Source organism: Corvus brachyrhynchos, unplaced genomic scaffold (assembly GCF_000691975.1).
Source record: "Corvus brachyrhynchos isolate BGI_N302 unplaced genomic scaffold, ASM69197v1 scaffold126, whole genome shotgun sequence".
Classification (NCBI taxonomy): Eukaryota; Metazoa; Chordata; class Aves; order Passeriformes; family Corvidae; genus Corvus; species Corvus brachyrhynchos.
Genome location: NW_008239283.1, coordinates 8,560,429 through 8,575,499, shown reverse-complemented (window position 1 = coordinate 8,575,499; position 15,071 = coordinate 8,560,429). Strand labels below are relative to the sequence as shown.

At 41.5% G+C, this 15,071-nt stretch overlaps 1 protein-coding gene across 3 annotated transcripts in view; it reads right to left on the bottom strand.

Annotated features, from left to right (window-relative positions):
• SEMA5B (semaphorin 5B) overlaps positions 1-15,071 on the bottom strand; it is a 216,500-nt gene that overhangs the window by 54,137 nt on the left and 147,292 nt on the right. For all 3 annotated transcript variants that reach the window (XM_017740237.1, XM_017740238.1, XM_008638244.2), the window contains exons 7-12: positions 14,901-14,999; positions 13,952-14,165; positions 11,095-11,380; positions 6,689-6,824; positions 2,978-3,185; positions 630-837 (exon numbers count right to left, since the gene is read on the bottom strand). In XM_017740237.1, coding sequence (XP_017595726.1) covers positions 630-837; positions 2,978-3,185; positions 6,689-6,824; positions 11,095-11,380; positions 13,952-14,165; positions 14,901-14,999 — 1,151 coding nt within the window. The remainder of the gene's footprint in view (positions 1-629; positions 838-2,977; positions 3,186-6,688; positions 6,825-11,094; positions 11,381-13,951; positions 14,166-14,900; positions 15,000-15,071) is intronic.

The following is a 15,071-nucleotide window of genomic DNA, read 5'->3' as shown; positions in this document are numbered from 1 at the left end:
CGAAAACCTTCTACACTTCAGTGTGGAAGACTGCTCTGGAGCCAAGGCAGACAATTAGAAAAAGTCATTTTTCCTACTCCCTTTATAAGGCACAATCAAGCCACAGAATCTATCCAGGTGTAAGAGGTGTCACACATAGTTGAGATGAGCTATTGATTTCCAAAAGCAATAACAAGTTGCCACACAGCCCAGCCCTGCCTCATCATATGTCTTAGAGGTGATCACTCAGATAAACAAGGAAAGGCTGGCTGCAACCCAAATTCAGAAACCTTCAGCCCTACAGCCAATAAGAACCACCAGGAAAACACATGGACTTAATAAAAGCAACACTGAAATATGAAGCTTAAAAAAAAGAAAAGAAAAAAGAAGTAAATATTGTAAGCCCTTCCTTGGTAAACATACGATTAATTTCTGAGGAGAACTAATTAACAATTACAAAAAAAATATTGCTTATCCTCATTGCTCCTGTCATGCACATATCTACCAGGAGATGCACTGCAGCAGTGTTTTTTGTCTTCTCTTACTGATGAAGCAAAAGGCTTCTTAACCAAATCAAACTGGAATATGTTAGCCTGGTGCTTTTCTCTTTAACCTGAAATGGGATATATTAGAGCTGTAAATTTACTTACCCCTCTGTTCTGTACATGGAGCATCTCTCCAAAGGAATTTTTAGCACTCCATTATTTAAACCCACAAAGAGTGACCTGTCGCTGTGTAGGATTTGGAGACTCTTGATTGCTTCCTGTTGTCCATCAGGGAGGATCTGCATTTCCTCTAAATAACAACTCCTCAGACTCCTGTTAGTGGTAGAAAGGGCCTTCAAGATGGTGCCATACTCTAATAGAACAAGAAACAAGGCACAAGTAAATCTTGGAGGCAATGACTTCATTTCATACCTGCCTAAAGAGTGAAACATTAATGTCATCTTTACAGAGCTGGTTTAACCTAGTTCTTGGTCACCTGCTGCCCATGGTAGAGAGCTCTAGCTACATCGTTATAATCCTCAGCAGAAACCACCTGAGAATGCATTTTAATGGGAATTCAGGAGGATGTGAACCATCTGGACAGTGAGTACCTGGCAGCATTTCCCAGTTGGAGCACTAAGGCAGAGGAGTCTGGTCCCGTTACCAGTGAGTTAGAGAGCAAGGTGACCCAGGATAGCAGGAATAATTTCTGGTGCCTTGAGTCTATATTTCTATTGGTTTATGGAGCAGATCAGTATGATTTGATGTCATGACAAATGACAACAAATGCAGCAGCCCTGCTGGAAATCTCTGAGGCCTCCATAATGACTGCATGGGTCACAGACCTAATTGATCCTCTTCCTGGAAGAAGCCAGCTTGACAAGGGGATGTTATGGCATGAGCAGTTCATACACAAAAACATACATGTTTGTGCTCACAGTGCTCTAACCTAAACAATTTAGAGATCTGCTAAGCTGTGGGAGATTAATGCAGGGGGAAAGGGGGCAACCACACCATTTTGCACTGAAACCCCCAAGAGGTCTGTCAGCCCTGATTGTTCCTGAAACTTAATCTTTCTCTTCCAGTAACTTCTGCATTGGTGCCAAAGCTCAGCAATTTATAGTGGTGGGGTTGGCAGCCATGTGAAGTTTCCCTTTCACTTACATGTGGAACAAGACTGAAGCTTGAGCTCAGTTAGTCTCAGGACTGGGTTTGTGTTCAGGGCTGCCTCTGGGCAGGGCTGTCTCTACTGAAGCATTTCACAAGTTCAAACATTTCCAGCAGATCTTACTCTTCAGTCACCACTACCCAGGGCCAGAAGGCAAACACGACTAAATAGTTAAGGTTATGGCATTGGACCTTTTTACACTAATGATACAAGGCAGGAAGTATTCCAGCTTTCTCTAAGGCTCTGTAGCTTGGACTCCTCACTTTAAATATCAAGATATCATACTGGCAGAACGATGTTGTATTACAATTTAAGTACAATTTTCTCATCATAACCAATGTTCCTGGAGGCTCCCATACTGGGAGTGTTGCTAGAACATATAAATAATAAACCAAGATGATCACTTTTGAAATAAGTGGTGATAAAAGTTAGATAAATTATGACACAGTCCTGAAGGTCCATTCTCCTAAACATGAGAATGAGGCAATGACTCTGCATTCAGATGTGAGATTAAATTAACACTTATGGAAGCAATCCATCTTATTCTAAAGTCAAAGTTTCTGCAATAGAGGATAACAACATTATACCCATGAGGCTGGCCATATGCTCTGATTAATCAAACTATTTAATTTAACCTCTATCATTAGTATGAATAGGGGCTAAGACAACCATTTATAACACTTTGTCCTTTATCTTCACTTATCCAAGATATCTGTGCTTTTCAGAAGAGGCAATGTGTCCTGCTAATTAGAGTATGGAAGTAGAAATCAAGAGACTAAGTCATACACTTAATTCTACCACTGGCTTGCTGTGCTCCCACAAAAAAGCACTTGCCTCAGCTTCCCTACCTGCCTTACACTTCAGTGCATGCCCATTCCCGAAAGCACTAGGAGTCATACACCAGTAGGGATGTGGAAGTGCAAAGAAAGACACAATTAAAACCCTGAGCAAGCCTGGAGTTCATGTATTATTATTGCTTTTTCAGAGATGGGTCTGTCATAGCACTGAGAGGCAACTCACACTTATGAAACCACAGAGCATTCCAGTGACCTCTGCTCTTCCCCACTGTTATGTATTAGCCTGATTAGTTGAAACATGTTTTTATAAGAGGGAGAAAAATGTTATTGGTCTTTTTAAACACAATGGAGATTTACAGTCTGATCACTTGGGACTCTGCCTCAAGTCCTCCATCCTGCTTTAATTTACTCTAGCAAACAACTTCCAAGCAGTTTTGTGCCAAAATCATATTGAACGACAACTGTGTAAGGACTTCACAATTGGGCTCCCAGGGCTGCTAGGTCTATAAGCAAGCAGGAGGAACTGTTTGAAGGCCTAATGCTCTTACCTGTTCCAATATACATGACATGGTACAGAGTATCCTTCCCCTGAACAATATCAACCACCAGTTTGGAAAATCGAATGCTGTCCTGAGTCACATACGGATCCACGGTCACTGGCTGCACCACATCATTCATCAGGAACAAGCGCTGTGCATCCTGCAGGACTCTCTCCGTCAGGTTCTCGTTAGGGCTGTCATCGTTCAGTGTCCCACACTAAATACAGAAGATTGAATTTCAGAAAATGCATCTTCTCCCCAGTCCAGCATGGAAACCCATGTCCTATTGATTTCCTGGGGAGGTGAGTCTGTGTGAGGGTCACGGGGTCAGGCACACATCCTAGTCATAGATCCTTGCCTAGATTTGGCCTGTAGCCCACTCTTCGAAAACTCTTCTCCTAAGTGGTCCATTGACCAGGAAAGTGGAGTTTCATTCCCTTGTGATACCCTCAAACAGCACACGAGAAGGGCAAAAGGCTTTAACAAACTATGGAGAAAAAGAAAGAATTAAAACTAGCTGCAGAAATATTTAAAGGCAGCAGTGGAGGGGAATCCTTGAAGCACTTCAGACAATCTTCAGACTCTGCCTGGCACCTCAGGCTGTACAATGAACAAAACTTGGGAGTTTAAAAACCTAAAAATGGACTGGTTTTGTATCAAAGAACCAAACTTGCTACATTGCTTTTCTTTGAAGTGCTCCCCTCTGGCCAGGCCCCCACAGTTGCATCTGAAGCAACCACAAGCTCCTCCCACCCCATACTCTTCCCTCCTGACAGCAAATGGCAGATCAAGCCACGACCACCCATCCTCCAGCACCAAGGGAGGAACTGAAACAGGACTCAGTTCCCTTATCCAGTGAGAACAGGGGAGAAAAAGAGCTCATCTTGTGTCTTTTAAACAGTGTAAGTCCTACCAGGTGGATAGTGCATTTTAAGGCCTGCGTTTCCATGTTAGATTAATTCCTAAAACTCAATTATTTTCAAAACCAGTGCTAATTTTTTGGTCTGTGTCAATAGCTGGGACTCGATCTCACTCTTCCCCACAATATCTGCATGGAGGGCAGAAAATTTATTACTCCAAAAGGCGGCAGGGTGACTGGGTGTTTATCTTCCCAGGACCATGGGAGACAGTAGTACAACTAAATCTTGCCAAGTCCCATACTCAGTCTACGGACAACTTCCCTACTCACGAAGTAAAACTCACACCTGAGCAATTTCACTAGAAAAAAATCCCACACATTCCTTTTTCTTTATTTTGGGTCCAGGTGTTTGGGCTTTCCTTGAAGAAAAGTCAGAATACTGAGAATTAGGATGCTGATTTACAGTGTACAAATTTCCCATGTGCACACGCTCGATACGCATCACAGCAACTCTTGGTGGTATCGCTGCCTTTCCCAGGTGCACCACGCAGCCCTTCTCTTACTACGTGCTAAAATGAGTTGTCAGGGATTTAACACACATTCACACAGTAAATATGGATTCCAATGGCTGGGGTACTAAGCCTTACAACATTCTAGAGGCTGTGTGAGCTAGGAGAACACGTTATATAATTCTGACAATCTATGAACATGGTCACTTTTCAATCAATTTAAGCATCTTCCTGAATAGCCAGACTAAGGAAACATCAGTGGGTTTTTGATGTGTCCTCAGGTGGGTTTTAATGCTTTTTTCTATTGCAATGGTCTTTTTTAGTTCATGACTCATCCCACATTCTAAAGAGTTTTTAGATCTCTCTCTTTTGTTGTATCCTATACTCCTGTTTCAAACCACTGTCTTCCTTTGGATGCCTTTCTCCCCATTCACTTTCCTTTCTAGAGCATCACCTAAAAGGAGCCCCAGTGGCAGGAATGTCATTGTTGGTTTTGTTTTCTGTTCTCAGAAAGTCGCAGATAATCCTTTTGGTCTATTGGCAGCTCACGTGCTGACGCAGCATCCCTCTGGTTTGGTTTAATGTTGTTTTGTTCTAATTTCCTGATTATCTGCACTGTCCTGATCCTCTGCATCCTTCAGTATTTCTCCTTCCTCTCTGCAAGAAAAAAAATTCTGGCATGCTTCCCTCATCTTTCTTTGTGAACACTGAGGCAAAAAAATTAATGTTTTTGCAATATCTGCCTCTTCTGTCACTAAATTACCCTTGTCATCTCCTAAAGGCCCTGCACTGACCTCTTGTTCCTTCTGTACTTGAAAAACATCGTAATCTCTTCTTGCAATCTTCCTTTTGTCTACCACATAGCTCCTTTTCCTTTCTTTATTTTCCTCTGACCCGTTTCTTTCATCTTGCTGCTGCAATCTTTACACTCCGCATTTTAACTGATACTTTTCACTCCATGGAAATGCTTTCCAAAGTCCTTTCCTATTCCTTTCCAAAGTCCTTTCCTATTCCTTTCCAAAGTCCTTTACTATTCCTTCTGGGTTAGCCCAGCAAGGGACAGAAAGTCTTTGATTCTCAGTTTGCCTTAATATTCCCTTTAAACTCAAAAAACCCCCCAAGAACATCATCAACAACGACAACAAAAACCTGGCTATATTTGGCATGGCTGGACCTTCAGCAAGGCTTTGTTTCTTGGTTTTGAGTGCACCAAGCTGAGAGGGTGATCAAGAGGCCAAGCCTATCCCACCTTGTATGGGCAGGAGCCCTCAGTCAGGTGCCAAGAGGGAATTCAAGAGGAGAAATCAGGCTCCTCAGCAGCAAGACAAGGCTGGCTCTGCCTGCAGCAGAGACGTGCCTCCCATCTGCTCTTGCTTGATTTCAGGCGATTGTAGAGTTCTTTTTGGAAGGTCCCTGACATCACCAGTTTGAAGGCAGATGGCACTTGCAAGCAGCCTCAGCACATTTGCCATAATAAAGGAGAGCCAGATTCAGACAATTAGGCTGAAAGGATGTGCCATGGGGACACAAGGACATGAAGACAAGTCCATCCTCCCTAGAATTCCCCAAGTGGGAAGCGGCTGAGCTGTAAAATGGGCTCATGCTTCAGAAGACTGAGGTTTGCCAGGGCTGTCACACACATACTCTGCACCACACTGACTGGATCTGGTGATAAAGCAACTGAAGTTGTTTTATAATTTTCAAAATTGCTTTAACTGATAATCCTGGAAAGTTGCTCATTCATAAACTCAAAGATTTTTAAAAGGAGAAGGAACCCCTGTGACAATCCTCATGTCTCCCCTTCCATCAGTTACTGTGGCAACAAGTCCATGGCTTCTGGCTGAGCTACCATGTGTTAGAAAGTCATCCATCTTCCACTGAAGCACTGGTAGCCTTAGGGGCCCTATCAAGTGATGGAAAATTCATCACTTCCTTACAGAGTCACAGTGGTTAATTACCTTTCTTGTTTAAAAAATATAGGTTGTCTCCATTCTAGTCTGACTTTGTCCAGCTTCAGCTTTCAGTCCTTCACAGTTTTAGTAGGGACATGTCTTAAGTCCTCTTGTGAGAATCACATCCTCAGAGTACACGTGCCAGTGATAAGTGCAACAGAGATTTAAATTATTCATCATTATAAAAAACCAGAACATTCTTATTATTCCTTAAACCATTCAATTTTTGCCATGAATTCTGTGGCAAGGAGTTCCACAGACTAAAACACTCATAAATGTGGAGAAATACAATTTATCTGTACCATGGGTCCACCTGGAGAAATGAGCCCCACACAAATCAACCCACTGAAGTGACAGAATGTAAAAGGGACTGCAGTAAACTGAAGGGCAACAGCAGTACCTGGAAATTCGGGATGGGGTTTAATGTTGGCAGCCAGGCTGATCTTGGGTTTTCTTGGTAACGGAAAGGGCCATTAAATGCCTGAGTAATGGCACTGAGATTGAAGGCACACACTGCTGAGGCAGCTATGCTGTTTCTGGAAAAGGGGAGGGTAAAATAAATCAATTTAATCATTAGAACATTGACATTTTCATCATAACAGACATCAAACTCCACTCAAATAATATACATGTAAATTGCTAGGTAGATGTACAGTGATACCAATCTCACTGGGAGTATTAATAAATAAATAAATAAACTGTAAAATGCAGATGACTTGCATGACAATTTTGAGAATGAATTTTAAGTTTGGTTTTAAAATGTCAGAGATTTAAGGGCCATGGAAGCAGTTCTGACAAGAAAGGTGAATACAGTTTAATTTGCATGGATTATTTGAGTCTGGTTTTATTTTTATTTTTTTAACAACCGGTCTACCTTTATTGATTACAAACAGCCTAATTTTTAATCTCTTGGTGTTTCTCAAGGTGAAATTCTGTTTCTGCAGGTTCCTGAAATCTTCAGCTATAAAATATATCACCTAATATTTTATATATATATACATGCAGTGGAAGGGAAAAGGTGACAGTGACAAACCAGCTGGTTCTGACAGCAGCTCAGCATGCAAAAGGTCTTGCTAATTCATGGAAACCTCTGTTTTCAATGACCACAGTTCACTTCTGTGTGTTCCCAGCTGGGAACAGGACCTGTCTGGGGCAGACTGTTCACCATCTACACTCAGCCAGGGGAGGCACAGCGAGGGAGATGCTGCTGTATGAAGGACTCTTCGGAAAGGAATTTGTTCTAGGGATGCTCTGCTGCCCAGTCAGACTGCACACAGATCAGCTGGCCTTTGCTGTTCCTTTTCAGTCCTGGAGGACCCATTTCTGCAGGATCCTGAGCAAGCTCATCTCCTCCTGTCCTGCCTCAAGAGGGTTGGAGGGCACTTCCTAGATGGTGACCTCAACAAAACTGACCCAGGGGGACACTGATAAGTGATGATCTGGAATTCAAACCTGCTCCCAGTTCTCCCCTCTTTTTTTTTTTTGTTTTTATTTTTTGTTTTTTTAGGAAAACTACAAGGTTTAGATAAAAAGATACCAAAATAAAACTAAAAATAGGGGCAGCATGAGAGACTGATTTGTCACGGTGCCTTTTAAATAACCCAAGCCCTGCTGTATGTATCTTTCTGCTAATTAAAGCAATTTGAATTCCCTGAAAAGAACACTTTTTTTTTTAACTAAACCAATAATTACACTCTCTTGCACACACAAAAAAAGCCTTTCTTCACCCTTCCAGGCTGGAAAGCAGAATAACAGATTCTTTCACAGCATATTTCTTCCTAGCAATACAACATCAGGAAGAACTTCCTGCTTTGCCTTCCCATTCTCTGCTCCCTCCTGCCCCTTCCATCCCCAGAATGATGGAGTAGTTCACTTTGAACATGTCAAAGCAACACCAGGCAAACCTTTCTCCACTTTTGTCTGAACACTGCTGACGCAGTGCATGCTCACAGACAGCAGCTCTTAAGACAAACCTAATGATGGATGACAAGTAAATGCCTTGAGGCGCACACAGGAAAAAAAAGACAATGAGGAAGAAAATGAAAAAGGAAAAGAAAGAATAAAATTCCACTAGTCTAATGAAAATACTTAGAAAAAAAAAAAAAAGGATATTTTTAGGACCCTGCTAAGGACTTCATAGTTCAGCCTTTTCTCTTTGCTGGAAAGGAGAAAGGAAAGAGGTTTTCCATTAAAACTGTGGACCATTTTCCTTTCCATCTGTGGCCTGGCATATTTCCCATCCCTCCTTATGAAAAGTTTGATCCCAGTCTCAAGTCAGTGACATCAACTGGTACAGCTGGCCCCTCTGTTTTGGTGTGAAGTGCAACTTCCTTTATTCCCACCTCCTATCTCCTGTGACTAACTAGCTGGTATAAAGAATGGGTTAAGTTCAAAGAGGTTCTAATACTGTCTCTATTAACTCCCAGAAAAAATTTAATAAAAACATCTTAAATATTTCATCAGCAGCTTCCCCTAAAAGCTCTCTTTCCCACTGATTCAGCTGGGTATAACATAACATGAAGCAATAAATCTGTACGTGGGTGTTACCACAACCACGAATTCCCCTTTGTTATAAGATGACCCTAAATTCATTAAACATGAACCTTCCGAAGTAAAAAATACCTGTAAATAACAACAACAAAAAAATCATAGCTTTGTGTTGCATTGGCATTTTATCACAAAGAAACTCAGACTGGTGCATAAATTAACCCTCTTTGGTATGCAGAGCTCATGCACCATGATATAAGTCCCAGTGAAAGTTAAAAGAGTAATTACCATTATTTCTCCAGTCGGATGACAAATTGGAACATTTTCTCTTTGAACTTTTAAAAGAACACCATGTTGTAGACCCAAAATGCTATTTGATCTAACTTCAGCTATTATCAATTACTAATTTCTTCAATTACACAAGCATTGCATATTATATTGTCTTCAGAAGATACAAGAGAGATCCTACATCCCTGATGTACAAAGAATGACTCAAGTGTACCCACAGGAGACAGGTAACACTTATCATAACACTTATCACATCTCATGCTAAACTTGGGAGATGGACACAGCAGAAGAGAACTGCTCCAGCCAGAGCTAGTCTATGCCTCCCCCATGTCCAAAAACATCCCCAATTTGATAAATAAAATACAGTTATTAATAATTTTCTCATTTCCAGCTTCCATTCTTGGCTGGATGAATGGACAAATAGATAGACAAAACATTATCACTATGGGCACAGAAGTCCTCTCCAACTGCAAAAAAAGAAGAAAACAAAGGTCAGCTCAAGTGCCCAAAGCAGCAGCCAGATTTCCTTTTAATGTTCAGGAAGTTTGGCTAATATCTTCTAAATGTTTTTAGAGAATGACTCATGTGCCTTTCAGTCTGAGGACAGATCTTCCCCAAGCCCACAGTCAAGATGCAGTCCTCAATCATGTTTATTTTTTCTAGTTGCTTCTCTGCTGGCTCACTTTTGACTGACATTGGCAATGGTGGAAGAGAAACAAAACATGGAAGATGGATGAGGGTGGCCAAACACTTACCTATTTCTTGGAATTTACAGAGGGGGAAGAACATTCAGGATCTGTTGACTCACAGTGAGGCTCCCAAGAGCGCTTTAGCTCAAGAAGTTGGGGTTGATGCTTTGTGAGTTCAAGGGCTGAAATTCAAGCCCTGTCACACCAGCAGGTAACACATCAAAACAGGAGGGTTTGTACTTCAGCAGGGCTTCACTGCTTTGGTTTTCTGTGGGCTCCCTGGGAACAGCCCCTTATTCATATTGGACAGTACAGCACTGCACACAAAAACCCCCAAGAAGTTGGCTGCCCAGCATGAGGAAGGCACTTGGAGCATTTGCCATATGGAGTAACTACTCGAATTTTCATTCTCTAGTTTACACGTCAGGCTAACACCCCCCTGGAGAACATGTATTATTGAAACTCAATACCATGCAGACTGGTTATAGCTTGAAACTTATCATCCTAGCCTTAGGCATCAGAGGAGAAGTTATTTGAGTTTTCCTGACTTAAAAATATACATTATGAGTTTTTCAATATATTTTTTAATTAACTCCTCTTCTCCTTTCTGCTTTCACAGCTACACTAAATCATTCCAATTACAAGTTTTTCAATATCAAGCCAAGAAGAGGTGATTATGAAGTATCAGAAATCATACCTTCCCCTCAGAGCTCCAAGGCTGCTTTTGATTTGTGGACCTCAAACAGTCTGTGGCAGAGTAAAGCCCCCCTGCCTTGGAAATGCTAAATGCCTTGTGGTCCTCATGACCTTGCTATTATAGTGTTGTTCAACTGAAATAGATGTTGATTTCAATCTAGTCTGTTGTGATCCCATCTTCCTCATTCTTCTCTTTCCAGCCCTTCTCTCCCAAGCGTGAGCACCTGTCCATCTCATGGGCCAGCTCCAGTGTTCACACAATTGTGTCAGATTGTCCAGGCAATTAGCCTGGCTGGAAATTAATGTGTTTCTTTTGGGTCATTTTTAGATCATCTCTCCAAACTATACAAGTTGCACTGTCCCTACAAAAAGTCTGAAGTCTGTCACTGCCCAGGTTTGTATCAAATTAAGTTGCCCTAAAACTGAACAGTCAGCTTTTACAGACTCCAGCAATCTGTGAACCATGGATTAAAAACACTGTCCTAGAGGCTATGTTGTCATGATGGATAACACAGACCTATCTATTCTTTCACATTAACCAAACGATCTCTCTAAAATGATTGCTCAGACTGCTTAAGAAATCAATACATTGTCAGTCTCAGACTGCTGGGGGTAGAGGAAGGGCAGTAAAGCCAGTGCAACTTACACATTGGTAGTGAAGACACCATAGATCAGATCTTGCTCGGGAAGGTAGAAGGTGCTTTGCAATTCATTGTAATAGAAAGGGATTTCTCCAGCACGGGAGCAGTTCAGTCTGGCCTTCATGAAAGTTGTCCATGTGTCCTCCAGCAAAAATCTCCCTCCAATATCATTTTTGCAAACCCTTGCCACACGAGAATACACTGTTTTCCCACAGTCATGTTCCACCGCGTTCTCACGGAAGAAGAAGTAGGTGAACAAGCCGATGTCATAGGCAGCAATAAAGTTAGGCTCTGAAAAACAAACATTTGAAGAGATTTATATAGGTTAGAAATCAATCCATGCTCACTGACTCGCTCAGTGCATTGCGCTGCCAGCTCCATTTATGCAGCCTGTCAAAGCTGGGACCACAGGGAGTTTGGAGTCAGCAGAGGACATAAAAACAGTAGATGGGAATAATGATATATGAGGATATAGCTCTAGTACCTTTTTTCAGATCTTGGAAAGGCCCCATTTTTCCCCCACTTCATTGGCAAAGCTGCTACTGATTTCAGTGAAAGCAGAGTTCAACACTTTGCATATGCAGGACTTTCTCTGTACCTATACTCATTTTACAAGATAAAGCCTTCCCACTGGGCTGCTTCACCTATTCACTTCTGAAGTGGACCTTATGATGTGTTAAATATGCTGCGTGCATCCGCCCGATTCCCCACACAGCTGCGCTGAAACATTCAAGCTACTCTCCCAGCACTGTCACATCTGGCTTTTATCATGAAACCTTTCCAGTTTCTAGGCACAAAAGATTATCTTATGTCCATAAAACAAAACCATGCCAGAGACTGACACTAGTGAAACATGCTCTCCTTAATGCTTTTTCTCCTAGAATTTTTGTTATTATTTTCACAAGAGTTGAAATGAACCTGAAATTTAGTAGGTTTAGCAGTAAATATTTTAACTGGGTATATAACAAAGCTTTAAAGTGTGTAGTCTTTTATCCTAGAAGTTTCTTTGGTAAAGATTGGCCAATGAATAATATTTGACCAAACAAACAAACAAACAAAAACCCTTCCCCAAACCTGTTGGTTTTATAGGGTGTTTTAAAATGTTCATTTCTGAGTAGTGCTCAAAGGAAGAAGAAAAAAGAGAAGTACAGAATTCCTTTAAAGCTGCAGCCCAGGAGGGAAAGAAGAACAGAGAAAGGCAGGCCACTGATGCTGCAAGCCGAGTTTGGGAGGCAGATGATGGTACGGAGGGAAGGACATTGCAAATCATCTCCTGTCAAACTTTCTCCTTCAAACTAACCATGAACCTTAAAGGGACCATTGTGATCCCCAGTATGACCTTCTGTCTAACACAAATCAGAGAATTTCACCCTGTAATTCCACCATCAGATCCTCTAACTAACAGGTGAGTTAGACCCCATCTTTCGAAGGCGATCTGATCTTACTGGACAATGTCACATGGCTTTACAGCCATCACTTTCCTCAATGACTTGTTCAAATGACTGAAGACTGACCCAGCTGCCACCTGCACTTCTTTTCCCATTTGGTATTATCTGGTTTCAGCTTCCAATCACAGGTTCTTGTCATGACTTGTCTGCTGGATTAAAGAACTTTATCCTTTCCAAAATCTTCTCTTGATGTAAGTACTTCCATATCGTGAACAAAACACCTTTTATCTCTTTTTCAGAAAGATAAATAAATCGAGCTCCTTAAGTCTCTCACTGTGAGGCAGGCTTTCCAAGTTTCAAATCACTGCATGGCTTTTCTCTGAATCACCTTCAGGTTTTCTGTTTCTTGTTGAAAAGTGTCCAGAACAGGATGAAATTACTCCGATGTCACCAATGCTGCACAAAGTTATAAATCCAAGAGTCACATTAGTTTTTCCAGTCACATATGAGAACTTCAGTTACTGATTGTCTTCCTTAAACTCCCCTGTTCCAATGTGGCTTCCTTCTGAATCTTGCATTCATGCACAAACAAGAGGAACATATTTCCAATGAGTGTATATGGGCTATGATGCTTAGTCCTAATTCTCAGTCCTTCTGGAAGACATCCTTTTCCTTAAACTCCAGGTCTCCATACTGACTTCAGTATGCCTGCAGAAGCCTAATTCAGTCTTACTAAGCTCCAGAGAGTGCACAGTCCCACTGCTCTTATCTTTAATTGAAATGTCCTGAAATCTAATAGAAAGATTTCAAATATCTGATCAATTTACCTGGGTAAAAGGAGATGGGGGGAATACTGGGGTATCCATCACTACAGTCTGCTCAGACAAGAAGTGCTTTGCCCCAGTCAGAAGGTGTGGACTCAGTGCAGGGATTACTGGTTGAAATTCTATAGCTTGCTTGATGCAGGGTATTATCATACTGGTGTAAGAGCTGCTTTTAATAACTATAAATCCACATCACCGTGGATTCACATGGAACATAATGTGCTGTGAAATTTCTCATTTTTGGCATGATCTTGCACTGAAACCAGGCATCTTCAGCTGAGTCAGTGGAAGTAAAGAGTGCCTATCACTCTGCAGAACTGGGTCAACAATATGATGCTTTAAGTTGGTTTTGATCTTCAAATCTTTGAGTGGTTTTCTTGTTAAAATGATGTATTTGGTCATCTCACAAGACAGAGACCCATATATATGTTAAGTAGCCTCTAAGACCCACTTTCTATATTCTAAATCAACTTCTCTGAAATACTTCCAGGCTCTTTTTAAATGTCTTCTAAGCTGCATTGATTATTGCTCCGGAAGCCTTTCCCCATCATAACTCTGGATCTCAATATGAAAAGAGAGAGAAAGATTTACAAGCCTGTCAAGCTGACTTTAATATATCTCTTGCTCAGATGTGACCCACATGACTTTACCATTGAGCCATTTGGAGTTGTATTGTGCTGTCCTAAGTGGGGGAACATTTCCAAGGCTGCGGTAAATAGCAGGATCCCGTCCAGAAAAATCAATCACAGTTGCAGCATAGAGTTCTCCTCGTGATGTAATCACAGCTGTCGAGTTATGCCGAGGGTCGTATGGGCACCGAGCCACTCCATTAATTCTGTCAATGATTTTGCTGAGATTTCCTACCTGTATTTAAAAGGAGAGAGAAGAAAATTTAAAGAGCATCTGACTTTCTTACTGGTATAGAGAATTTTGTTTGCCCATGAGGACCTACTAGCAAATCCCTGATTTTTAAAAATCAGGTAGCTATGAGAAGGTAATCTTAGTGATGACTGAAAATTGATCTTTACATCCATCGTTTGCCAATGTATGAAGTTGTGTCTGAGCCTCACTGATCCTACTGCTTTGTACAAAGGGTAATTCCCCAGCCAGTAAAGCCCAAACCCGCTTGGTGTAATCAGGTGCTCCTGGCGCAGGCACAGGTTTTCAATCTTCCGTAGACACCTCCTAAATACATACTGGCCTTAAAAAAACATACAAATAAACATTTCTCTGGGCCTACTCCTGCCTCCCTTGAATCCAAAGGGAGTTTTGCCATTTATTTTAAAGAAACTTTAAGGTATTCAGCTCAGTAGGTACTCACAGCTAAGCTTGTCTATATTCCCCATTTTCAGCGCCATACCCAAGATTTACACGAGCAGCACTTTGTCCAGACCCAACTCACCCATAACATGAACTTTTTGCTCCCCAACTGCAGATGCACTCATTGCCCCACAGTAGCCCAAAGAAGAAAACCAAAATAATTTCAGTCAGCTACATTTAGAACACATTTTGTGCACCCATGATAGCCTGCCAAATGACTGGCCTTCCCCAGAGCATGCATCCAACCCTCTCCATCACTGTAACAGAGCTAAAACAGACCTGTCGACTGGAACACACAGGTGAAAAGGCATTGGTACCACAGGTAAAGACCTTCTTGCCATAAACAATCAGCACTCGAACATAGTTCTGGCACTCTTCCTATAGGGACACAAGACAGAGACAAAGGACATTTGAAAATTTTATTACATTTTAAAAATACCTGTATTGCAG